Raw genomic sequence first — 26571 nt, 5'->3', positions numbered from 1 at the left:
CTTTTAGACCTCACTAATGGATGATTCAAGATCATGAGATATGATGATATAGATGATTGTAACCTTAACTCAAGGTGATGCCTACAATGGATGAAAGAAAGAACAAGTAGAACACTGGTGTGGTGTTCAACCACCAGCACTCCGATGTTAAAGTTCGATCTCTCCTTTTTAGCGAAATAGTCACTCTAGAATTGAGTACCAATTTTCTTGAGGTCAGTTTCTGTTGATATTGGGCCCATATGGCTTGAATTGCCAAGCCCAATTCGGTCATTTAAACCAAATATAAGCAGTAATCGGAAACCTCACTAGCCGACTTCAATATTTATATTGTAGTAAGTGCAGCCGTGTCTGTAGAGAATTCCAATAACCTAGTATAGCCGCATAAGAGAAAAATAGAGAAAAAGGGAAGCAGTTTCTATTCTTATTTGTAATTGGAATTTGAGTTTCTTGAGAGTATTTTTTTTCCACTATTGTATCTCTCTATTTTTATAGTGAAATTTTTCCGTCGTCACCTTAGAGGTAGGTAGTTTGCTGAACCACGTAAATTCTTGTGCGTCTTTGTGTGTGTGCTTATTATTTAATTTCTGCTTATTTACTATTAATTTGAGTCATAAGGTGCTATATGCATGACAGTTTCCTTTTAAAGTAGTGCTTTTTTTTAATGGAAAAAAAAAAAAAAAAAAGTAGGGGCACAATCTGAGTTGGCGTCTTCCACCTAGGTGTAATCATAGGGTACTTTGCCTGTTGGGTCTGGGCTTACGGTAACAAGGAATCTGGCATGAGCTAATGACCACTAAACCCTTAGGAGTGAGCTCATGACCACTAAACCAACTAGTCTGGTGTATAAAAAAAAAAACACATGGGTGTTATCCATTTACGACGAACATGGCTTGTGGTTTGGGTAACGAAAGGCCTCACATGGTATGGTCAACTTTGTTTTTTTTATCTAGCTAAACACCATGCCTAATATGCCGAGTAGAGTGGTCCTTGATCTAGTTTGTCAAGCATAGGTTACTCTGTAATGCTTACAAAGCTCGATCTCCTAACCCACCCCATTGTCATTACGCAAACAAAAAGGACATATGCTTGAAGGGTAACTTTGTTAAAATAAATTCGTGTTTCAACCGTGAAAAATGGAATATAACCATTCTGAAGTTAAGTTTTTGAAAATATTTGGCAAAACCTTTTTATATTTATTTATTTACATTTAGACTTATCGTTTTTTTTTTTTTTTTTTACAAAAACATGAATCCTGATTCTAAAATAGGTGACCAAATAGGCCCAAAATTTTATTTGCAATCACAATATTAATTAATGCAGGCCAATAAGGAAGCCCATTAAGGTTTGGGCCAGGCCCATAAAACTTTAGCCCAGCCCATTTTGTACTATAACCCCAAACTATAAAACCCCCTCGTCTTGCTTCCCTTACACACTTTCACCTCATACTCACTCACTGTTACAGTATGCTCTCTCTCACCCTCTATTGTTCTTTTTAAAAGTAGAGAAAATTTTTAGTTTGTAAGTGCCATCGAATCGATAGCTTTGCATGCCTGATCATTAGTATGTCATAGTCGTAATTCTAACATTTTTTAAAATTACTTCTAGACAAGTTAATCCTTCACTATTCCACTGCGTGGAGCCCTTCTCTTCTTTTCGATACGCTTTAGAACGTTCATCGAAGGCGTTCATGCAATTGTATTCCGGCAATCAGTCTAAAGAATGGGTTGTTTGTTGTTTTCAGTCTGACTTCTTTGATACCCTAAGCTCGCTTCAATTCCTCCTCAGGACGCGCAACCTTTCATCTTCTTCTTTTTTACGCATCATCTTTGTCAGATTAGCTTGCTATTTCTTTATGTTCTCAACGACTATGTCAAATTTGGTTCAAATTGAAATTTTATTTACTACTTGATCAATAAACTTTTTTTTTTTTTTATGCTTAGTTTTAGAGGTCAAAAACTTAAAATTTAATTGATGACATAGTTATTAATCTTTTATCAGTATGAAGGATATAGTAAGAATATGCAATCCAAAGGTTAGGTTTTTCAAAATTTGTATCCTATAAAAAGATGTTTTTATTAGATAAGAGGAGTTTTGGAAAGAAACCTTTTTATTTTTTTATTTTTTTTATAGAGCAATCAATAGGTTTTGCAACTTAGAATCTTGCTTTGTGTTATTGGCCAGATTGTGCTTCAAACGTGAAATATAAGGCAAAATCGCGTGGTTTTTCACTCTGGATCCTTTGTAAAGTTCAAACATGGTGAGTTTTGCAATTTTCTTGAGGAAATACAAATACAATGCTTTAACAAATATGAACTGAAATTTACTTATTTATATAAAATTTATCTGTATAAACCTGTTAGGGTTAATTGCATTGTTATTAATAGTGTAATATTAGAGTTTGCAAATTTGACATGTTGGGTGTTTTGTTGGAATTGCAGTCAGGGGATAAGCAGACGGATATAAGGAAGTGGTTTATGAAATCCCATGACAAGGACAATGGCAAGGAATCCAAGCTTGCAAATCCTACCCCAACCAATAAATCACAGCCCGAAGAACCGGTGGGTGTCCTTACATTTTTATCTTGAATCCTTACATTATTAGTAAAACTTGTAAAAATAGGATGTGTCAATTAAGGAAGTAACAAAAAATATGAGTTCAGATAAAATAGAATGAAGAAAAATAACATATGTGGCTGATTCTGAATAATTTTTTGAGGTTTTATAGCCAACCCAAAAAGTTTGGGACTAAGGCTTTGGAACTTATTTGCGTATGTACAATTTTTTAAAGCCTCATTTTTCTAGGGTACAACCATCATTTAACCAACTTACAGCAAATGAGTGATAAAAAAAAAACTGCATCCAAATGCATACTAAGTTTTGTTTAAAACTTAGTTTTACTTTTACTGCTTTTGTTCTAGTTAAAAATGGATTCCTGTATTTTGTAATGTGTTTATGCGTTAAGCCCGAGTTTCGGGAAAAATTGGGAAGATAGAATAGAATCCAACTTTTGATATGTGTCAAGTCAAAAATGAAAATTATATTTTTGTGGATTATTTTTTTCTATTAAGTGGATAGAAACTGAAGGTACTGACCATCACCTAGTGCACATTTTTAGTTTGCTATCTTGACTTACTAACACTTGAATGAACTAATGAGCTTTGGTTCAAATGGCACTTCCTCCTCCCATAAGAATATGGGAAGGGTGAGATCATGGTTCAAACCCCATTGGGTGTGTCCATTACTTACCAATAAAAAAAAGAGCTTACTAACACATGAATGCTATGGACAAAACAAGAAAACATGAAGTGTGCATGACTATATGTTTTTTACCTTCTCTCTCTCCCCCCCACCCCCCCTTTCTTTTAACTGTCATGAAGTAATTTAAGTATATCTATTTATTTATTTTATAGTTCAGACAAATGCAGGCTCATGCAAGCCAAGAAAGTTCAGGCAGAAGGAAAACTTGCAAGTATTTTGTTACTGACAAACAAAAGCCAAAAGATGAAAAGGAGACTGGGAAAAATTGGGAAGATAGAATAGAATCCAACTTTTGATATGTGTCAAGTCAAAAATGAAAAATATATTTTTGTGGATTATTTTTTTCTATTAAGTGGATAGAAACTGAAGGTACTGATCATCACCTAGTGCACATTTTTAGTTTGCTATCTTGACTTACTAACACTTGAATGAACTAATGAGCTTTGGTTCAAATGGCACTTCCTCCTCCCATAAGAATATGGGAAGGGTGAGATCATGGTTCAAACCCCATTGGGTGTGTCCATTACTTACCAATAAAAAAAAAAGAGCTTACTAACATATGAATGCTATGGACAAAACAAGAAAACATGAAGTGTGCATGACTATATGTTTTTTACCTTCTCTCTCTCCCCCCCACCCCCCCTTTCTTTTAACTGTCATGAAGTAATTTAAGTATATCTATTTATTTATTTTATAGTTCAGACAAATGCAGGCTCATGCAAGCCAAGAAAGTTCAGGCAGAAGGAAAACTTGCAAGTATTTTGTTACTGACAAACAAAAGCCAAAAGATGAAAAGGAGACACAGGAACTTCCAACAAAACGAAAGAGACAAAAGCATAATGATGAATCAGTTAAACCCCCACCTGCTAACAAAGTTCACAAAGTTGATGACGATGATGATGATGATGACTTTATCTTGTGTAGTTCTAGGAAGAATTCTGTTGATGTGACTCCTAGTAAGAAGTTGAAGAGTGTGTCGGGTAGGGGAATTGCACAGAAACCTGTAGACATTGAAGAAGGTGATGAGGATGATGATAAAGATATTGAAACTCATCTTGGTGGAAGAGGTTCAACAGGAGCAGCAGCTGGTGGAAGAGGCAGAGGTGGTGGATGGGGTGGATTTATGAACTTTGGAGAAAGGAAAGATCCTCCACATAAAGGAGAAAAGGTGAAAATGAAAATTTATGGATTGATTAATTGGACAGGGTTGTACCATTCTCAATGTTAATGTTGAATCTTGTTTTGTGTCGTAGGAAGTCCCTGAGGGTGCTCCTGATTGTTTAGCTGGTTTAACTTTTGTAATTAGTGGAACACTTGACAGGTACTTCTGTTCATCTTTGTTTTGATGTAATCATGTTTATCTTTTATGGAATTAAATATGAAAAATCCTATATTAGTGTGTTCATATGTGGTCTAGACCTCATTTTGCTGAAAGATATTAATAAAATAATTTTTGATTTGTGAATGTCATAATTCTTTGGCGATTATTGTCTCAGCTGTGATGCTGGCCTAATTGTGGGATTACTTTTATCTATTGCACATGTACTTACAAAAAAATTCATTGCAAACTGTCTTTACAATTGCTATATACCTTTTGCATTGTATGGGCTTGAGAGAGTATGTTAAAGTTTGACTGATTTTACAGCCTGGAACGTGAAGAAGCTGAAGATTTGATTAAATGCCATGGTGGTCGTGTCACTGGATCCATCAGCAAGAAAACGGTTTTCTCATTACTTTTTTCTTGTATGTGCTTGGATTGATATGACTATCAGCATTTGATTAACATCTTCTGTTTGCAGAATTATCTTTTATGTGATGAAGATATTGGGGGTCGGAAATCCTCTAAAGCTAAAGAGCTAGGGTTTGTAATCTGAGACCCATACATGCAATTTTTTTTTTGAGTTCCTTTCTTTGTTATATCCTAACACCTCTAACTTCATATCTTTATATAGTACTGCCTTTCTCACTGAGGATGGATTGCTTGATATGATCCGTGCATCAAATCCTGCAAAAGCACCTGTACAAGAAGAATCTAAGAGGCCAGTAGTGGATAAGGTTGCACCTCTTCCAAAGAAAAGCCCACTGAAAATAGAAGCAAAGAGTATGTCCCAAATTAATATGTGCACTTGTTTTTAATCATTTTGTTATTAGTTGTGTTAAATTATCGATTGTCCCAAAAGCTTAAGCCATTGGGATATGGTATATTTAATCATTAACCACATACTTCTAAAAAGTTGAATATCTCAATGGCTTTTGTTTTTGGGTTATCCTGTGGGTCTGCATTCCTTTTCCCTCTTTTTAAATTTTATTTCAAATATGTGGTTTTGCTCAAAGGGTCTGCTTCTGGTTTTGACCTTGGCCCTTGAATTATGGGACCTTTTATCCATCTGTTGTGGCCTTGCTGGGTGTTCATGATGTGTTATCTTCTAATGTCTATCCATTTATTGTTTGATTAAGTCACATTATGCGATAACTGTGAGGACAAATTGGAAGTTTATGTGTGGCATTGAGATCCAGAACTGTTGCAGGGCAACAAAATCAATGCAAAGTGATTTCAATATCTTGATGACTTTTGACAAAAGCTAGCTAGAACAGATACCCTATATTTGAACCTTAATGATTTATTATTATTATTATTATTATTATGGTATATAGTGGTGGAGGGGAAGGTGGGGTTCGAACTATAGACATGGGGCATGATAAAGGATGCCATTACAATTGAGCTATCACTTGAACCCCAACCTTATAGATTTTCTAATTAGCATACTCCAGCAAATGCGTTGTGCACAGGGCAAATTTAGATGTAAATTCTATTATTTGGCATAATTTGATTGTTTTGTTCCTAACGTTGTTTAATGAGGAGGAAGTCAGGTTGTGTAGGTTCTGCATTAATCCTAGACTTTGCTGGTATCAAAGATCACATTTCTTAGTTCTTCCAAAAGTTGCAAATATATAGCTCTTGTATTTTTTTTAAAATTTTTGTGTGTGTGTGTGTGTGTGTTTTTTTTTTTTTTTAATAAAAAAGAATTATAGGAGATTGTGATTTCAACAAGGCATTTCTTTTGCTGATTGGACTGTTCAAATGTTTATTATGGTGATTTTTAAAGATGAGATAAACTGTGAACTGTTTTTTGCTTGTATTTTTCTCCATTTGTCTTGCTTGAGCCTGCAAGGGGAACCTGATCTTTTAGCATGTTGGAAGTAATGGAGGCCCAATCAAGTTTTAGTCTTTTGGAATTAGAAATGCATATGATAGAGACTTAACCGAGTAGTTGCATTATTCCTTGGGTTTTCTCTTACATATGTTGGTAAACTGATTATTCTAGAAGATAGCATTGGCAACTCCTTGGCAGCAGCTGTATCTGGAAAAGGCTTGATCTCAGGGTTGTCCCCAGCTAAGCATAAAACTCAAACTGTTGCAATGAATGCTTTGACATGGACGGAAAAATATAGCCCAAAGGTTCTGAAAGATATTATTGGAAATGAGTCGCTGGTATGTGTGCTAGTTCTCATCTTTCTGCCATTGCTTTTGGAACTAAATTTATATTTTCATGTATCTAAATCTGGAAAAATAATTGTAAGGACTCCTTTATCTAATGATGTGCAGGTTGATCGGCTTCGGAAGTGGTTGGCAAATTGGAACGCTCAATTTCTTGATACTGGAAATAAGAAAAAGAGCAAAAGACACCAATCAAAAAAAGAAGAGGAGAAGGGAAAAAAACAAATTAATTCTGCTGCCAAAAAAGCTGTGCTAATAAGTGGAACTCCTGGTATAGGAAAAACTACCTCAGCAAAATTGGTTAGTCAGATGCTCGGTTTCCAAGCAATAGAGGTGGCGTAATATTTTATCAAGATACATATTTCTATAGAGCATCTAGATCATGAGTTTCACCCCCAAGACATATGAATCAATAGTATGATTTTTAATCTGCCCTTGTGTTCTCCCTTATTTCATTTAGGTAAATGCTAGTGACAGTCGTGGGAAGGCTGACACCAGAATTGAGAAAGGAATTGCTGGAAGCAATGCAAATTCTATAAAGGAACTTGTCAGCAATGAGGCCCTAAGTGTCAACGTGGATCGGTTGGTTTTGCATTCTTTAATATCTCACATAAGTGCATAGAAATATGATTGGTTGAAATTTCTGCTGAAGTTAATTGTTGAAGTTGCAGATCAAAGCATCCAAAAACTGTGCTGATTATGGATGAGGTTGATGGGATGTCTGCTGGAGATAGGGGTGGAATTGCTGACCTTATTGCTAGCATCAAGATTTCCAAAATTCCTATTATCTGCATTTGTAATGACCGATACAGCCAGAAAATAAAAAGCCTTGTGAACTACTGTTTGCTTCTCGAATTTAAGAAACCCGAGGAATCGCAGGTTTTTGTGCTCATTTCTATAATTGTTTTTAAAGTTCTTGTTTTCGTTATGCATGAAATTCCATGTAGTTGTGATCTAGTCCCTTTATCTGGCATTTTCTGAATTGACATTCTCTTGTGTTTTTCGCTTATGTGATGATGTTTAAAAGACTAGAGTTAGTCAGATTATCTAAAATATACCATTCCAAGTTATGTTTAGCTTGGACTGGCCTTTTCTGGGAAATTTTGTCAACCTGAGTTCTTGGAAAGTTCATGGCCTGAAGTATAATAGTTGATATATGTAGATATACTGATCTGATTTTAATAATAGGTGCCTAGACTTAATGGAAGTGAAAGGCATTTTTGTTTCTTCTTACTTCTTTTTTTTTTTGTTTTGAGTGTGTGGGGGTGTGGGGGACTCGCTGGAATCATGTTTATGTTTAGATTCTTCCCTGTGAGATTTTTACACAAGCACACTCGTTGGTGTTACATGGGTAGCTCATTGATACCCACATTAAGCAATTATCCGAGATTTGGATTAGCTTTGTTGATGAGTCATGAATAGTAATATTTCTTATCCTTAGATTCTCTCCTTAGTATTGTTCTTTGGGAAAATTACAACTAGCTGCCTTCTTTTATTCTACATGACTGCTCCAAAGTTTCAAATTTACAAGATGAGGGAACAAAAAAATATAGATGAATACCAAAAATCACATTAGTAGAAATAATAATAAAAAGACATGGAAATTAAGGGAGTAACAAAGAGTATGACAATGGATAGAGTAGAATAGAGGAAGAGAGTAAATATTTATGGCCAACCCTCACTAACCTGTTGAGGATCCATAGCCAACCCCAAAATTTTGGGACTAAGGCCTTGTTTGTTTGTTGTTTGTACCCCAAGTGTCTGAAATTTGATTTTTGGTTTTGTTGTTTTAAATTGATTGTACGAGATTGAATTTCCAAGTTAAAGGTTCATTTTATTTTTCTTTAGAAGATGCTGAAATGGGTGGACTTGAAGAGTTCACCATTTAGAATCACTAAGGTCAATAAACTTTAAAAGAGATTCTAAAAAAGTGATGTTTCATAATTGGAGTAACACTAGGTTTGGCCATGAGCAAAGGGATGAGAGGTGGAAGCATTATGTTGAGGATGATGTTTTGGCTACAATATGTTTGTGATCACAGACATTTCAAACTCTTATCAAATTTTGTGGATCATAAATATACATTGTAAGAGAAATGTATGTATTAAAGGTCACCTTTTATGACCCTAGACAGGTTGATTCATTGAATCAGACTCATCAAATGATGGGTTGGAAAGAGGCTTGGTCCAATCCTTTTTCGAGAAGCCAGCTTTGGGGAAAATCAGTCACATTTTTTATAAACTTTATCTGAAAAAGTCTTGTATGGTGGTGAATGGTGTGCTAGCCCATTTATGGGAAGCCAATGTGATCCTTAATATTGGGTATGCTTTGACTCTGTGTGTGTGTGTGTGTGTGTGTTGGATGCATATGCCAGTGTGATAGAAAATAAACATTTGGTGTTCTAGCTTCTGCAATATTTGCTGTACATTTTAAGTCCACTACTTCTGATTTCAGAGTTATAATTCTAAATTTGGTTTATGATAGATGATGGCAAAGAGGTTAATGGAAGTTGCAAATGCAGAAGGCCTTCAAGTTAATCAGGTAAATACTCCATCAATGCTTTAGTTTATATTTGCACTTGGTTATAGCTGCTTAAGTAAATGTTCATAGTGATGAACTCATCTAGTTTTACTGTTTTGTGACATGCTATATGTTTATTTTTATGTCTCATGATTCTCCTTTTTATTAATTTTAACTAATAATTAATCCACAGAAATTTTCACTATCTATTGTATCAGATTGTTCTTAAGGAACTTGCAGAAAGAGTCAATGGAGATATGCGTATGGCACTAAACCAATTGCAATATATGAGCCTCTCCATGTCAGTCATTAAATATGATGACATTAGGCAGTGTCTTCATAGCGGTGCAAAGGACCAAGACATTTCACCTTTCACTGCTGTTGACATGTATGGCATTAATGATCCTATTTTACTACAGAAATGTAGCCCATGTTCTGGTTCATTTGCATGCTACTCCCTCTATCCCAGTTTGTTTGTCCTCTATTTCATTTTGGGATGTCCCAAAATATTGCCCTATTTCTAAAAATATCAGTCATTAATTTACTAATGTTCCTATTATACCCCTACTTTATTTTCAAAACTATTTGAAAATGAAACTAACAAATATTTAAAAAATCAATCTAATTGGATCACCTTTTTAGTTGCCTCATTAAAAATAACTCTTTTGAAAGAAAAAAAAAACTGATAACTTTATTTAAGGGTAATTTTGTAAACTTATACATTTTTATAAGACAAACAAGACAATAAATGATGTTTCCTTAAAGAGTTTGACTTTTCATACAGGACAAACAAATTAGAACGGAGGGAGTATATTTTTCTTCTTATGAGATACTTTTGTGTGCCGCATCTAATTTCCTGTTTGACTTAAGATGGTTGGCTGAACTTGACATTCTGCATACTTAGTCTCATCTCAATTCATTGTGAAGTTTCTTGCTTTTTCTATTTTTATTATATTTTGGATGAGAAAGGCTCTAATTTCTTCAGAAAGGTGCTGCAACAGCATAATAGGTTATTTATAATAGCGTAGTTCAAATACATACTCAAGTCATGACTACTATTTTGGTCTGATATATGGAGTTTCGGAGTCTTTCTATTCATGAAATTGGGATTTTAGCGATACGTGTGGTGCAGATACAGATGTGGGTCTAGACGGATTATTAAACTAAACAATGCCCTATAAAGTATACCTTGTTTACTAATTTACCATTGAGGATTGGGAAATGGTCTAGGAGCCCTATAGGAATTCTAGACTCAGAATATGAAATTGCATTGTATCTTCTTTTGATATTTCTGTTAGTTGGGAGATTTTTGGTTGCTTCCAGATCAAAAATACAAAATTATGAGCTGATATGGTTACATTCTACCCTTTTTCTAGTTTAAATGATCACACATATGCATGCCTCAGACTAACTTGTAGGCTTTATACCTTATCCTTTGTTAAGTTTTGACAAATAAATGTCATCCTTTCCATGTGATTGTAGCCTGTTTAGATCCAATGGGAAGTTGAGGATGGATGAGCAGATTGACCTGAGCATGAGTGATCCTGATCTAGTCCCTCTTCTTATTCAGGTTCTTTTCTTGAGCTTTTGAAAATTCTATACTGCATGGTGATCAATTAGTCTCTGCAGAATCTTCCAACTATGAAATCAACAAAATGTTATGTGCAGTTTACCATTTGAGATTTGTAATGGAAAAAAAAAATAAAAAGAAAAGAAAATATATGACTCCACATATTAGAGCGATAGAACCAATACAGACAATACCCTTTTCAGAAGGTTTGGTCACCATGTTGCTGGCTCAATGTATATACTGTATAGTTGAACTGTGTTACCACAAATAACTAACTGGAAATACAAAATATTTTGAGAAAATGCAAATTAATGGTAATTGAAAGTCTTTTTGGAAATTCTTTAGGTGGTAATTATTTTTCTGGGGAATATTACTACTTGAAATTCTACACTTTTTTACAGTTTGCATGGGAATGAAATGCTAATTAGTTTTTCTTTTTTTTCTTTTTTTTGACACCAAGATTTGCTCTTTTTTTGTTGATAAGTAATCCAGAATTTTATTATAAAGAGTACTCTATGTTCCCAAACACAAAGTACTAGAAGCAATTACATTCGAAAACCAGAAAGGGAAGTACAATGAGTAAAACCACAAACCCGAGACCAATCAAACAGAGTCCATATTTGTAAGGAATTCAAATGATCTATAGGACTCTCAACATCCTCAAAGGTGCAACTGTTACATTCCCGCCATACTAACCACATTAAACACGCTTGCACCAAATTCCAAACATCTTAGGACTGTTTCCCCAACCAATTACACTATCCAAACAAAAGAATGGCGACCTTTTCCAGCGTCACCCATTGAATCCTAAACATCCAAAAGACTTTGCACCATAAAAGATCATCCACCGTTTCCCCACAAACAACAACACATTCAACACCAATTAACTAGAAAGAGGCCGCTCCTAACAAGTTTATTGATGGTAGGATTCAACCCCAAGAAGTTGCCCATAAAAAGAACAAAACCCCTTTTGGGACCTCTACATGCCAAATACTCTTTCATGAGAAAGAAACGGTAAGGAAACCACAAATAGAGTTATAATAAGAGCATACATCGAAAGCACCACTTCTAGTCAAATGCTAAATCAGTCTATCATCTCCCTCCCCCTCAGCAACTTAGAATAAAGAAGCTCAAAGAATGAAAGAACATCCTCCAACTCACAATCTTGAAAAGCTATATGGAACTGTAAATAACCTATTATGTTGTTGCGTGCTATGTTTCTAAGGAAGCATTGATTTGTGCTCTTATAAATAACCTATTATGTTGTTGCAGCACCTTTCTGAAGAAATTAGAATGAGATTGTCCCAATAGGTTGTTTAGAATGCAGCATATCACAAATCAATGCTTCCTATTATGTCCCACCTCGCCTATTGGGACAATCTCACTCTTGCCAATATTAACTTTCAAGCTTGTGACAGCTTCAAAGAAAATCAAAACCATTCTTATATACAATAATTCCTCCCTGGATGCATTGCAAAATAAAATAGTTTCATTAGCAAAAAGAAGGTGTGGGACACTCAAACCCACGGATGCATTGAGGCCCACTTGGAATCCATGAATAAAACGTCCCTCCTCCATTCTCTTCAACATCCTAGTCAACACCTCCAACACCAAGAGAAATGAGAGAGGAGTTAATGATATTTTCCATATGCTTTGGAATTAAAGAAATGTTTATGCACCATCTCTTTTTATTGTTTGCCAAAATCGTGTACCTTTTCATCCTTTTTATTATGGATTTAGGAAAAATTTGCCCTTGTTCATTTGTTTTGACAACTTGACCTAAAACTTCAACTACTTCTGAATTACTTTTTCTAAGAAAGATTTATTATGATATGGCAGGAAAATTATATTAATTGCAGGCCAAGTTCGGTTGGTAAGGATGACAATGGAATCAAATGTATGAGCTTGATTGCTCGTGCTGCTGAATCAATTGGTGATGGGGATATTATCAATGTACAGATTCGACGATATAGACACTGGCAGCTCTCTCAAATTGGTTCCCTTGCATCGTGTATAATTCCGTATGTGTTCAGCTCTTGCAATTACAAGATTTAGTACTTGGTCTACGTTTTACAACTTAATTGGTGTTTATTTTATTATTTATTTTTTAAATTTTTGTTATAATCAGTGCTGCACTGTTGCATGAGCAGATGGAAACACGTAAACAGGTAAGGAATTGTCTATTATATGAGAGTTGTATGAGAGTTTCTGTATTTTGGCATTTGGGCATTCAATGCAATATGCGAGGGACAACTTGACCATAATAGATTAGGATGAATGAAGTCCTGATGCTTGCATCTGATATTCACATAGTATTCGTCATTTTCTTTTTAGTTTTCTCCCCATACATACTTTCTGAAGCTAGCACATACTTCTTTTTTTTATAATTTGATTATTGGGGGATGGGGGATTTGAACCCTAGACGTCTCTATTGGAAACACTAGGAAGTGTCAATTTAGCTGCAAGGCTCTTGGCTAACAATATTATTTGGTTTTAGCCTGAATCTTGATGTCAGTTGGAATCATGTCTGCAGAGAAAGAATAATTTTATTAGATTTGGAGGATGGCTGGGAAAGAACTCAACAACGGGAAAAAATTTGAGGCTTTTGGATGATCTTCATGTTCGTCTTCTTGCTTCTCGTGAATGTAGTTTGGGGAGGTGAATTTCTATTGCATCCAATTTATGCTTTTTTTAACCTCATGTCCTTGTCTATGTGCAATTGTTTTCTAGTTTTTTATTGTAAAAAGCACCTACATGTACTTATCAGAAAAATAAAAAAAAAAATTTGTAGAAAGCACCTACACGTACCTGAATATTATTCATAAGGCTTTCTTAATGATTTGAATTTTTTTTCAACGAAAGGGGAACTGACTTAGACATTAACTGCTGCCCCAGCATTGTTTACAGCACATGGCTTTATGAAGCTTTACACATGCACTCTTCTTTTTTTTTTTTTTTTTAATAAGTTGTACACATGCACTCATTACACATCTAGTTTGGTCAATGATGTTTTGCAAAAGATTTTTTTTTTTTTTTTTTTTTTTTTTTGAAGTGGTAGTGTCATGTATCAAGGTTGAGTGTGTTGGGCAATTTGTTTGGGTTGCTAGGTTGATTTGCACGGCTTGTGTTGGGCTGGAAAGCCTGGAATATGCGTATAGCTAGACAGCACTTGTGTTGAAAAAGACAACATAATAGTAAAGCAATTGCCAAGTAGTTACATGTTATATATAGACAAACTTGTTGATTTTCTGGTTTGTGTGGAACGGCTACGGAACAGTAGGCAATAGTACGTGTCGTAAGAAAGTCATTTATTTGTGACCCTCAAATTTTGGACCTCCTTGGGAGTAGGGGAAATAGTGCATAGCCTAATTATTTTACTTTATGATTTTTACTAATATGTGTCCTATGGGCACATATTAATTTTTATTTTTAAAAAAATAAAATTCGAAAATTGAAAAAGTATTGAAAGCTTTTTCAATTTTCCAAAAATAATTTTCAAAAGTGAAAAGCTTAATGTGTGCCCTTAGGGCACACATTAACCGGATTATTATTATTATTATTATTATTATTATTATTGTTATAAGTACCGATTATTAATTAACTTACAATTTTGGGGTCTTTTTGCAATGGACCTTAGGCAAAGGCTTAAGTGGCCTAGGCCTAGAGCAAGGCTAGTAGTCTTGGGTGCTCATGCATTTAGTAAATGATTGCTACTACTAAGTTATGATTTGCACTGCAATAATGGACTTCTAAATTAATCCGAACTCCAACCAATTCATAAAAGGAGATTTAGGTGGCAAATGTTTGGGTTTGGGGAGTATTTTTTATTAGTTTAGGTTATCATTTTTGGTTATGATTAATAGATTTGATGTGCATTTATTAAAAGGTTTTGAAAGGATGGAGTATCTACTTGAACGTCCTTTAGGCAAAACTTAAATATAGTTTTTTTAGGTACAATACTTTGGAATTTTAAATTAAATTCAAATACATAATTGCATTAATTAATAAAATACAAATAATATTAGCTTTTTAGGAATAATTCAATTCAATTCAAAAATTTAATGTATTGCAGCAAAATAATTGTACCTAAAATTTACCTCCTTTGTATATGACTCATGAGTAAATATAGGCAAACCTTTGGTCAGGGTAAGGGGGTGGGGAATCAATGATTTTGTTACTGTTTATTATTATTATTAGTTGTAGACCCACGCGTTGTGCATGGTAATTTTTTAGACTGGTCTCATTATTAAATATATTATTATTATTATTATTATTATTATTATTATTATTATTATTAACAATTTTTTTCATTATCTTTTAAGTTAATAAAAACCTTACATATACAATTTTTTTTTTTTTTAAGTAGCAGAGTAGAAGGCTAGAGTCATCGCACACNTATAGATTTGATGTGCATTTATTAAAGGTTTTGAAAGGATGGAGTATCTACTTGAACGTCCTTTAGGCAAAACTTAAATATAGTTTTTTAGGTACAATACTTTGGAATTTTAAATTAAATTCAAATACATAATTGCATTAATTAATAAATACAAATAATATTAGCTTTTTAGGAATAATTCAATTCAATTCAAAAATTTAATGTATTGCAGCAAAATAATTGTACCTAAAATTTACCTCCTTTGTATATGACTCATGAGTAAATATAGGCAAACCTTTGGTCAGGGTAAGGGGGTGGGGAATCAATGATTTTGTTACTGTTTATTATTATTATTAGTTGTAGACCCACGCGTTGTGCATGGTAATTTTTTAGACTGGTCTCATTATTAAATATATTATTATTATTATTATTATTATTATTATTATTATTATTATTAACAATTTTTTTCATTATCTTTTAAGTTAATAAAAACCTTACATATACAATTTTTTTTTTTTTAAGTAGCAGAGTAGAAGGCTAGAGTCATCGCACACAGTCAACAGTAGAGCAATCCCCCTTAACGGTTAGTAATTAACGTTTGATTTTTTTAAATAAAAGATATAACAAATTATTTTAAAAAATCTCCTCTAATATACCATCTGAGGCTTTGATCTTGTGCATCTGATGGTGGGTCAAAGTTTTTTTTTTTTTTTTTTGTTTAATATCGCATTGGTCTTGTGATGGAGTGGTGGTGGTGCCGATTTAATGTTTTCTCTCTCTTCATTTCAGTCTCATAGATATGGAGTTTGTGGACTTATTTGTGCTATTTGATTTCTGTTGGTTTAGATTGTGGTTTCTATTCTTTGGGTTTTTATTTCTCTTTGTGTTCTTTGGGTTGAATCTCTTTGGTTTAGTTTATGTGTTCTTTAGGTCTGGTTTTTTATTTCTTTGTGTTCTCTTTGTGCATTAGACCCGAAATTACTTAACGGCTTTAACCTGCTTAACCGACAACCCGAGCCACTGGATCTAACCCAAACATTTGGTTGGTTGCAAGTCCAATTTTTGTTCACCAATCCAATCAAGTTGGATATGGGTCAATCCAAAACCCGACTTGACCCGACACATGCACATCCCTAATTTAAGCCAAAACTAAGAGAAAATTCAATTAGGTTCTAATTTGAATCTCAATTGAAGTCCAATTTATGCCCTATGTCGTTTCAATTTTCTTAATTTTCGTGCAAGTATTTACTACTCATTGCAGAAATTGAAGAGTCCATTTTTTTTAAATGAATGCAAAGGGTTTCATTAAGCAAAAGGAATACATAAAGTGATATAAAACTCTACATCATCAATATCTCTGCATTTCCCACATAAGCAAATCTCAAATTCATCCTCCATAGAACCTTTGGATTGAGAAAAGAGAAGGTAAGTAATAACTTAAGGGCTAACAAAGTACACTGCTACTAAGTTCGGATTTAGGGTTAGGGATTCGTATGTATATACTATATAACTATACACTAGAGTAATATATTTAGAGAGTCGGATGTGCCTATATACCGTCAATTAATTGGGATAGGATTTTGTTTTGTTTTGTTGTTTGTTTTTTTTTGGGGGGGGGGGGGGTTGTTATTTGATTTTGATTAAGGTTTCATTGTCTTATGAATACCCGTTCTCACCTCAAGAATTATACTTCTGGAAGCACAAAAAATGTTTTTGTTGTTATTGTTAAACTTATTTTACAATCTCTAAATTGGAAAACTTAAGGTTGCCATCCTGCTTCTCATTTTATCAATCGCAATCAGAACCAAAAGGTCAAACTCATTTTCTTTTCTTTTCTTTTCTTTTTTTTTTTCATTTTTATAGATTTTTGTCAATACTTATCTAGTGGTATAATTTAGTTTTCAAAATGTTGTTGTGTATGTGTATACTGTTCATGATAAGTCTCGCTCACAATAATAATATCTGAATGACAGTGTTGTGGTAAGCAATTGTGTCATTGTGACCCTTTTTTTTTTTTTTTTACATGATTTTGGACTTTTAACCATTAATTTTAATTTTTAATTTTTATATCATAGTTTGTTCTTTTAAACTTTAGATGGCGTACGAGGCTTTTGTGTGATTGGAATTGTGGAAACCTAGAATATTAATTCTCCAACCATAAATATGTGCCAAAAAGTGACCTCAATTGGCTTGGTATTTAGGTAAATGTAGAAGTTGGAACAATATATAATAGGGAGAAAATTTAATTATATTTTAATTGCAGTCTAATTTTATGCCACGTGTCGCATCTAAATTTTAATTTTTTCTAGCAAATGTTGTGAAATGATGAAAAATATATAAAACAAAGTAAAAGGAACAAGAAATATAGATTGATGAACTCTTATATTCAAGTGGTCATCTACAATTCTTTTGATCTCTCTTCGATGTGTACAATAACAGTAAAGAAATCTCACATATATATAGGACCTTAGAATGCTTGTATAGTTTATGCGATAAGATTGTAATGATGAGTACAATTATGGACATTCATTTCCCCTATAGGCTTTACACATTTCAGCCTTTACACATCCCAAATAACATTTTCATTGCCCAAACTTTACACATTCCAATCAGACTTTATTTCTAACACTCCCCCTTGGATGACCACTTTCTAAGAATATGCTTCGTTAAAACCTTGCCAAATAAAAACCCTGTGAGAAAAAATTTTGGCTAAGGAAAAAGAGTACAATATTCTTGTATATCTTTTAGTGCCTTAAGATTGCCTCATTAAAACCTTGTAAAGGAAAACCCAGTGGGAAAAAACCTTAACGAAGGAAAAAGAGTACAATCAGCACACATCCTTTAGAAGCTTTACTCCCCCTCATGAGTATATCGAATATCCTTAAGTTGACGCATACCAATGTTGTGCACCATCTTCTTAAAATTCGCAGTTGGTAATGGCTTAGTGAACATATCAGCCAAATTATCACATGATCATATCTGCTTGACATCAATATCGCCACTCTTCTGGCACTCATGTGTATAAAAGAATTTTGGTGTAATATGCTTGTTTCTATCAACCTTGATATATCCTCCCCTAATTTGAGTGATACAATAATATCGTTGGACTTTTTATGATTGATGATAATCCACAGTTCTCACGAATATGTTGAATTACCAATCTCAACCAAATACATTCACGACTCGCTTCATGAATTGCGATAATCTCAGCATGATTTGAGGAAGTAGCAGAAATTGTTTGCTTAATAGATCTCCATGAAATAGCAGTATTTCCATAAGTAAATAAATATCCTGTTTGTGATCGGCCTTTGTGTGGAACAAAAAGATAACCTGCATCAGCATATCCAACTAACTGTGGTTTTGATCCATTTGGATAAAATAATCCCAAATCAGTAGTCCCACGAAGATAACGTAAAATATGTTTAATTCCGTTCCAATGTCTTCGAGTTCGTGCAAAATTATACATTGCTAGTAAGTTAACTGCAAATGCTATATCAGGTCATGTGTAATTTGCAAGATACATCAAAGCACAAATTGCACTAAGATATGGTACTTCAGGACCAAGAGTTTCTTCATCATCTTCTTGTGGTCGAAACGGATCTTTCTTGACATCAAGTGACCGACCCACCATTGGAGTGCTCAAAGGATGAGCTTTATCCATGTAAAATTGCTTCAGGACTTTTTCTGTGTATGTTGATTGATGAACAAGAATTCCATTTGGAAGATGTTCAATTTGTAGGCCAAGACAAAATTTTGTCTTACCTAGATCTTTCATCTCAAATTCATTCTTTAAACAATTTGTTGTTTTTGTTAACTCTTCTAGAGTCCCTACAAGATTTAAATCATCAACATATACTACAACAATAGCAAATCCAGATTCTGATTTTTTGATAAAAACACATGGACAAATTGGATTATTCTCAAATCCTTCTTTCAAAAGATATTCACTGAGGCGATTATACCACATGCGTCCGGATTGCTTTAACCCATATAAGGATCTTTGTAGCTTGATAGAATACATACTTCAGGATGTAAGATTATATGTTTCAAGCATTTTATATCCTTCAGAGATTTTCATGTGGATATCATTATCTAATGATCCATATAGATATGCTGTAACAACATCCATTAATTGCATATCGAAATTTTCTTTTGCTACCAAACTAATCAAAAATCTGAACGTAATTGCATCCATTACAGGAGCATATGTTTCTTCATAATCAATACCAGGTCTCTGCGAGAAACCTTGTGCTACAAGTCGTGCTTTGTACTTTATAATTTCATTTTCTCATTTTGTTTACGTACAAATACACATTTGTATCCAACAGGCATTACACCTTTAGGTGTTCGGACTACAAGTCAAAAAACTTCACGTTTACTTAGTGAATTTAATTCTGCTTGAATCGCCTCTTTCCACATTGGCCAATCATTTCTACGTTGACATTCATCAACGGTTTGTGGTTCATATTCATTATCATTACTTTTGGTAATATCAAGGGCAACTTTATATGAAAATATGTTGTCAACAACAATTTTATTTCTATTCCATATTTCTCCTGTATGTACATAATGTATCGAGATCTCGTTATTTTCTGGTACCTGATCCTCTTCAGGGGATAACTCTTCAAGAGGTTTATTTTCAGGAGATTTTGTGCATAAGTTTTGGATAGATCAATTACTTCTGTGACCTGTTTCCTAGGTATAGCCTCTTTATAGGCTGCAACTTGTTTTTCTTGTACTTTTCTCTTCTGATGAATTTTATCTTTAACACCAATAGGTCTTCCACGCTTCAGGTGTGGCTTTGATTCATTTGCTACTATATTAACTGATTGTCCTACAGGGATTTCAATTCGTGCTGGAGTATTAGCAGTTGGAATGTGAGATTTCACTATTTTTTTATTGTCGGTGAATACATCCGGTAATTGATTTGCAATTCCTTGCAAATGAATAATCCTTTGAACTTCCAGTTCACATTGATTTGTACGAGGATCAAGATGCAATAGCGTCGAAACATTCCAAGTAATCCCACATTGTGCTTCAGGCAACGACTTTTCTCTCCCTAATGGTGGGAAGATTGTTTCATTAAAATGACAATTTTCAAAACGTGCCTTAAAAAATCATTTGTTAGAGGTTCAAGATATCTAATGATAGATGGGGAATCAAAACCCATATAAATTCTAAGTCTACGTTGAGGACCCATCTTAGTGCGTTGTGGGGGTGCAATAGGTACATATACAGCACAACCAAATGCGCGCAAGTGAAAAATATTTGGTTGTTGGCCAAGTATAAGTTGCAATGGTGAAAATTTATGATAAGCAGTTGGCCTAATACGAACTAATGATGCAGCATGTAAAATAGCATGACCCCAAGTAGAAACTGGTAATTTTGATTTCATAAGCAAAGGTTGAGCAATAATTTGAAGTCTCTTGATAAGTGATTCAGCCAAACAATTCTGAGTATGTGTATGGGCAACAGAATGTTCAACATTAATTCCAATTGACATGCAATAGTCATCAAAAGCTTGAGATGTGAATTCACCTGCATTATCTAAATGAATTTTCCTAATTGGATAATCAGGAAATTGTGCTCGCAACCTAATTATTTGAGCAAGAAGCCTAGCAAATGCAACATTTTTAGTAGAAAGTAAACATACATGTGATTATCTGGTTGATGCATCAATTAAAACCATAAAATACTTGAATGGACCACAAGGTGGGTGTATTGGTCCACATATATCACCCTGAATTCTTTCTAAGAAAGATGGACACTCAACAACAATCTTTGAATGTGATGGTTTGGTAATTAATTTACCTTGAGAACATGCACTACATGGATAATCACTAGGTAAAAGAATCTTCTGGTTCTTTAAGGGATGTTCGTGAGAGTTTTCAATAATTCGACGCATCATTATTGATCCTGGATGACCTAGACGATCATGCCAAAGCATAAAAACCTTTGGGTCCGAACACTTCTGGTGTATTGCAACATTTGTTTCAATTGTTCTCATTGTAGTATAATATAACCCAGAAGAGAAAATAGGCAATTTTTCTAATATGAGCTTCTGGCCCGATACTATTGAAGTAATATAAAGAAATTCTTCACTGCCTTCATTATTGGTTTCAATATGATAACCATTATAACGTATATCCTTAAAATTGAGTAAATTTCTGCTTGATTTAGAAGAATACAAAGCATCATCAATACAAAATTTTGTGCCCTTTAGCAACATGATAATCGCTCTTCCAGAACCTTCAATTAAGTTTGATGAACCTGATATTGTATTGACATTGGCTTTGCATAATTTTAAAGTTTGAAAATATTTTTTATCTTTAAGGATCGTATAAGTTGTTGCACTGTCTGCTAGACAAAAATCTTCTTTATTCATCTTGGAATTGATTTTACCAGTAGGACTCATACATCTTCATATATGCAAAACATAAATTAAACTTTATTACTTTAAATATAAATAAAACATATCAAAATAAAAATACTTATTACAATGCCATAATATAATGAAAGAAAAATAATTAATTGGTATGGACATATCCATCACCAATCATATTTATTAGAATATGATAATATAATAAAAGAAAAATAATTAATTGGTATGGACATTTCCATCACCAATCAAATTATCAAATTTTCCATCAACACCTTCAAAGAAATCAGAGACATCAAGATGAGTCATATCCACTCCATTTGGAAGTTCAAGATAATTCATAGGATCTTCAAGATCATCATGATCAACAAAGTTTGTTTCAATTCCCTTTCCCTTTTCTTTTATGGAGGCTTGGTACAAATCTATCAAATGTTTAGGAGTACTACAGGTACATGACCAATGACCTTCCATACCACAGCAATAATACTTAATTTCATGGCCCTTCAATGGTTTTCAGCAACAACTCATTATTTTGTTCAGCCATTAGAAGATTAAACATTAGTTCATAACACTTTATGAACATATGCATTCGATATTGCTGCTGCAGGAGCACATTCGAAACATGATATATGTGTCTTCTATTATATAATTTTAATTGTGGGCTAATTTTAAAGTGCCAGATTAACTCACTTGCACCTTTAGTTTATTGCGACTTTAGTCACACTGAGCTTTTAGGATGATCAAGTTCTTCTAGAACTTGTAATTCTCCTAAGGGGTCTTTTATATTAAAGTACTCAGTTTTTATGTAAGTAATAACAAATAAAACTTATTTCTTTTGAACGATCCTTCTAGGATACTCTGTTGCCATCCATAATAATATCTTCAGAATTTATTACATCAACATAGATCTCACCAAGATTCATTGCTTCCAGATGAATCTTAATATCAAGGATCCATGATAAGGAATTATTGCCTAAGATGTCAAGGGCAACAAATTTAAACTTTGTAAGATTTGACATCTATATCAAATATATAATTATAAAAGAAATTAAATCACTAATTTTTTTTTCTCATACACAATTTTAATGAAACAATACTACACATACATATTCAAAATTTGATTGTAATGAAACAATACTTTCATATTTAAAGTTTATCAAAACACATTACATATAACTATAGATATGATTGAGTTGTTTTATCACTAACCATTTTTAACAAAATATTTTTAATCAATTAAACGTGAATCTCATAGCAACATACAACAATAGGATAACGTGAATCTCATAAAAATTTTTATCAATTAAAATCATGAAAAATATGAGCATAAAACATAAAGACAAACAAATAGAATAATTACTAATTCTTTAAAAAGAAAACTTACAGTGAGTTAAAAGAACTACACAAATAATCTTTGATGTTTGAAGAACAATGGGATTCTTTCCAAAATTGGGTAGAAACTCGTGCTGATAACGTGTTGTGAAATGATGAAAAATATATAAAACAAAGTAAAAGGAACAAGAAATATAGATTGATGAACTCTTGTATTCAAGTGGTCATCCACAATTCTTTTGATCTCTCTTCGATGTGTACAATAACAATAAAGAAATCCCACATATATATATATATATAGGACCTTAGAATGCTTGTATAGTTTATGAGATAAGATTGTAATGATGAGTACAATTATGGACATTCATTTCTCCTATAGGTTTTACACATTTCAACCTTTACACATCCCAAATAACCTTTTCATTGCCCAAACTTTACACATTCCAATTAGACTTTATTTCTAACACCAAATGAATTAATTCAATACAAAATAAGAGAAGCCCAATATAAATGAACCATTAGGAACCCAACCATATAGCTAATTCTTTGAATAAAATAAAATTAGAAGAAGAGAGATTTTAAATGATTTTACTTTCTTATGTCATTTGTTTGTCTAACTATATATGTATATATATTATATTGTGTGTGTGTGTTTAATTTTACCCGTGAATTTGCACATGTTCTAAGTTAGTTTATACTTAATACTAAGAGAATGAGAGTAAGGAGAAAGAAAATAAAGGAAGATTAAGGGAAATAAGAAGAGTCATATTAAAGTAGAGGGTAGTGGGGCGATGAATAGGTAAAGTGAATGAGAAATGATGAAGAAAGTGTAAATGTTAAAAAAAAATGAGTACAATTTATGAGAACTATTTTATTTATTTGAATTTAAGTAAAATATTATATGTTTAATTTTTAAAAATAAAAAATGAGAGAAAATATAAATAATTTAATGATATGGAATATGTAACTAAAATTAAATGTTGAAAAAAAATAAGATGAGACGAAAGATAAGTAAAAATAAAAGATATAACAATAAACACCAAATTAACCAAATCATGCTATGTAATAAAATAATATTATATTCTTATATACTATCTTTAATTCTTTGTAATGCAATGAGGTAATATTTAACAATGAAAGAGAACCAAAAAAAAAAAAAACTCAAAACACAAAACTAAATTGTATCAAAACAAAGTAGATTTCTAAAGAACACAAAAATTTATCAAGCTAAAGTAGAGATGCAAGAAAAAAAAAATAAACCAAAATTTTGAGAGAGAGAGAGAGAGAGAGAGAGAACCTTTTTATACTTCATACTAAGGGGATGAGAATAAGAGAAAAGAAAATAAAGGAAGATTAAGGGAAATAGGAAGAGTGATATTAAGATAGAGGGTAGTGGAAAGATAAAAAGGTAAAGGGAATGAGAAAGGATGAAGAAAGGGTAAATGTTAAAAAAATTAGAACAATTTGTACATTACACTAGCCAAGGCACGTGAGAATGTTGACGTGGCTGGATTTAAACCCTACACTTGGAATAACTGTGAGCAAAGGAAAGGAAATGTTGGCTGAAAAGGGGGATCTTTGGCTCGTGCCAATGGCATGACCACTTTGGGGAAGAGTGAGATTTTCACCTAATATGGACACCCAGTACTTGCACAAAAGAGAGATAGCAACCCCCTATGGTCAGATGCTACAGAACACTCCTTATTGGCTGATTTTGTATTGGATCACTATTGAAGACACATGCATCACTCATATCCTCCCTGATGTCATTTTCCTTGTCTATGGTTTGCTCCCCACAGGGTAGTAGAGCCACTCTCCGTTCCACTACCCTAAAATTGGTGTGTTTTCTCTCTTCTCCAACCATAGTATAGTACAATAGTTGTATTAGAGTTTGAAATGGGCGAATAAAGTTTTGACACCTATCTTAATGTACCTAACAACATTCCTTGTACTATAAGAGAAACATGTTGCTAAAAAGTTAGGGCAAGAACCTAGAGAAAACAAGAGAAAGAGCAGAAAGTTTGTGTAGGAAAGTGAGGTAGAGAAAAAGGTTTTCTTTGGGAAGAACATCACCACTATACAAAGGCTTTCGTTTTCACATAATAGAGAGCTCAAAGAGTGAGAGACATTCTCCCCTTGCTCACCCGTGATTTTTCCTCACTTACAAAGGTTTTTTCACGTATTTTTCCCATGCCTTCTTTACTTTCCATGTTATACTTTCTATTTCTCCTGACATTAAAGTGTTAAAGCTTCCATTTTTATTGTTCTTAAGCTGTTTCACTTAAATGTACTATTAGATGCATCACTCATTCTCTCACATAGTTTTGATAATCTAACTTGCACCACAATTTATGAGAACTATTTTATTTATTTGAATTTAAGTAAAATGTTATATGTTTAATTTTTAAAAATAAAAAATGAGAGATAATGTAAATAATTTAATGATATGAAGGATGTGACTAAATTTAAAATGTTGAATACAATAAGATGAGACGAAAAATAAGTAAAAATAAAAGATTCAACAATAAACACCAAATTAACCAAATCATGTTATGTAATAGAATAATATTATATTCATATAGACTATCTTTAATTCCTTATAATGCAATGAGGTAATATTTAACAATTAAAGATAACCAAAAAAAAAAAAAAAAGAAACCTCAAAACACAAAACTAAATCGTATCAACACAAAGTAAAGTTCCAAAAATACAAAAATTTATTAACCTAAAGTAGAGATGCAAGAAAACAAATTCACCAAAAAATGAGAGAGAGAGAGAGAGAGAGAGAGAGAGAGAGAGAAAAATTTTTTTCTGAGGGAAAACTATAAGTAGAATGGAAGAGAGAATGATAAATTTATAGTAAGAAGATGTGAATAAGTGGAGACAAAAGAAATAAAAATGAAAGGAAAGCGAAGAGTAATATTAAAGTAGAGGGTAGTGAGGAGATGAAAATGTAAGAGATGGAGAAAAGTTGGAGAAAGTGTAAATATAAAAAAATGATTTAATATTAAAAAAATTATAGAAAAATTGAAAAAAAAATGATAATGACGTGGACGCTGATATTGTTCAACTAGAGCGTAATAACAATAAATGCTATATTTCAGCTGTATGGAACCATTGGGGCTCAAAGTGGGCCAAAACTAGTTCCTAACCCACCTTTTGTTTCCGCCCACCTTGAGGAACTTCCTATGTGGACTTGCCGAACCAAAGGAAACATGAACCACCGACCCAGACAAAATCAGCCCAACCTTAGCAGACAAGCCCAAAAAAGAAATGAATACATTATGAAGAGAGGAATCCAGGTCTAGGATGCACTCTAAAGGAACCAACCATGTGTTCCTCAAAAAAAAAAAAAAAAAAAAACTTGTAAATGTAATACCATTATACCCATATCTAACATGCCAGATGAAGCTCAGTTTCAGAACAATTTCTTTCAAGACCAAAATAGAAACAAACCCCTGGGATTTGGGTTAGTCACAAACCGACCCTCGGTGCTATCAGTTTCATATTATTGACCCTTGAATTTTAAGAATTTTCCGAATTGACCATTACATCTTAATTTTTGTTTACCTATAACCAAAAAAGAAAAAATTGTTACATAACCTGCATGTGATTCTTTCAATTATTCATGCTACTTCT

The 26571-nt window shown here is 33.1% G+C and overlaps 1 protein-coding gene and 1 long non-coding RNA gene across 3 annotated transcripts; both read left to right on the top strand.

The window, feature by feature from the left end:
• The first annotated feature begins 2063 nt into the window (after positions 1-2063).
• On the top strand, positions 2064-3513 carry LOC136068239 (uncharacterized). 2 transcript variants are annotated; one of them, XR_010629634.1, is made up of 3 exons: positions 2064-2257; positions 2439-2558; positions 3410-3513. It is a non-coding gene; the product is annotated as an uncharacterized LOC136068239 (long non-coding RNA). The 2 variants fall into 2 exon arrangements; XR_010629635.1 differs by having other exon boundaries at positions 2065-2257; positions 3415-3513.
• A 446-nt stretch (positions 3514-3959) lies between these two features.
• Positions 3960-13523, top strand: LOC136068238 (replication factor C subunit 1). The gene is made up of 15 exons (XM_065775140.1): positions 3960-4425; positions 4511-4578; positions 4903-4978; positions 5057-5118; positions 5210-5358; positions 6584-6750; positions 6865-7089; positions 7217-7338; positions 7428-7635; positions 9241-9297; positions 9495-9664; positions 10759-10846; positions 12686-12867; positions 12975-13014; positions 13380-13523. Exons 1-15 carry the CDS (start codon positions 3964-3966, stop codon positions 13506-13508), a joined length of 2205 nt encoding a protein of 734 aa, XP_065631212.1. The 5' UTR covers positions 3960-3963; the 3' UTR covers positions 13509-13523.
• The last annotated feature ends 13048 nt before the right edge of the window (positions 13524-26571 follow it).

Source organism: Quercus suber, unplaced genomic scaffold (assembly GCF_002906115.3).
Source record: "Quercus suber isolate HL8 unplaced genomic scaffold, Cork oak 2.0 scaffold_105, whole genome shotgun sequence".
Lineage (NCBI taxonomy): Eukaryota > Viridiplantae > Streptophyta > Magnoliopsida > Fagales > Fagaceae > Quercus > Quercus suber.
Note: the sequence above shows the minus strand (reverse complement) of the source record. Positions and strands in the feature narration are given on the sequence as shown.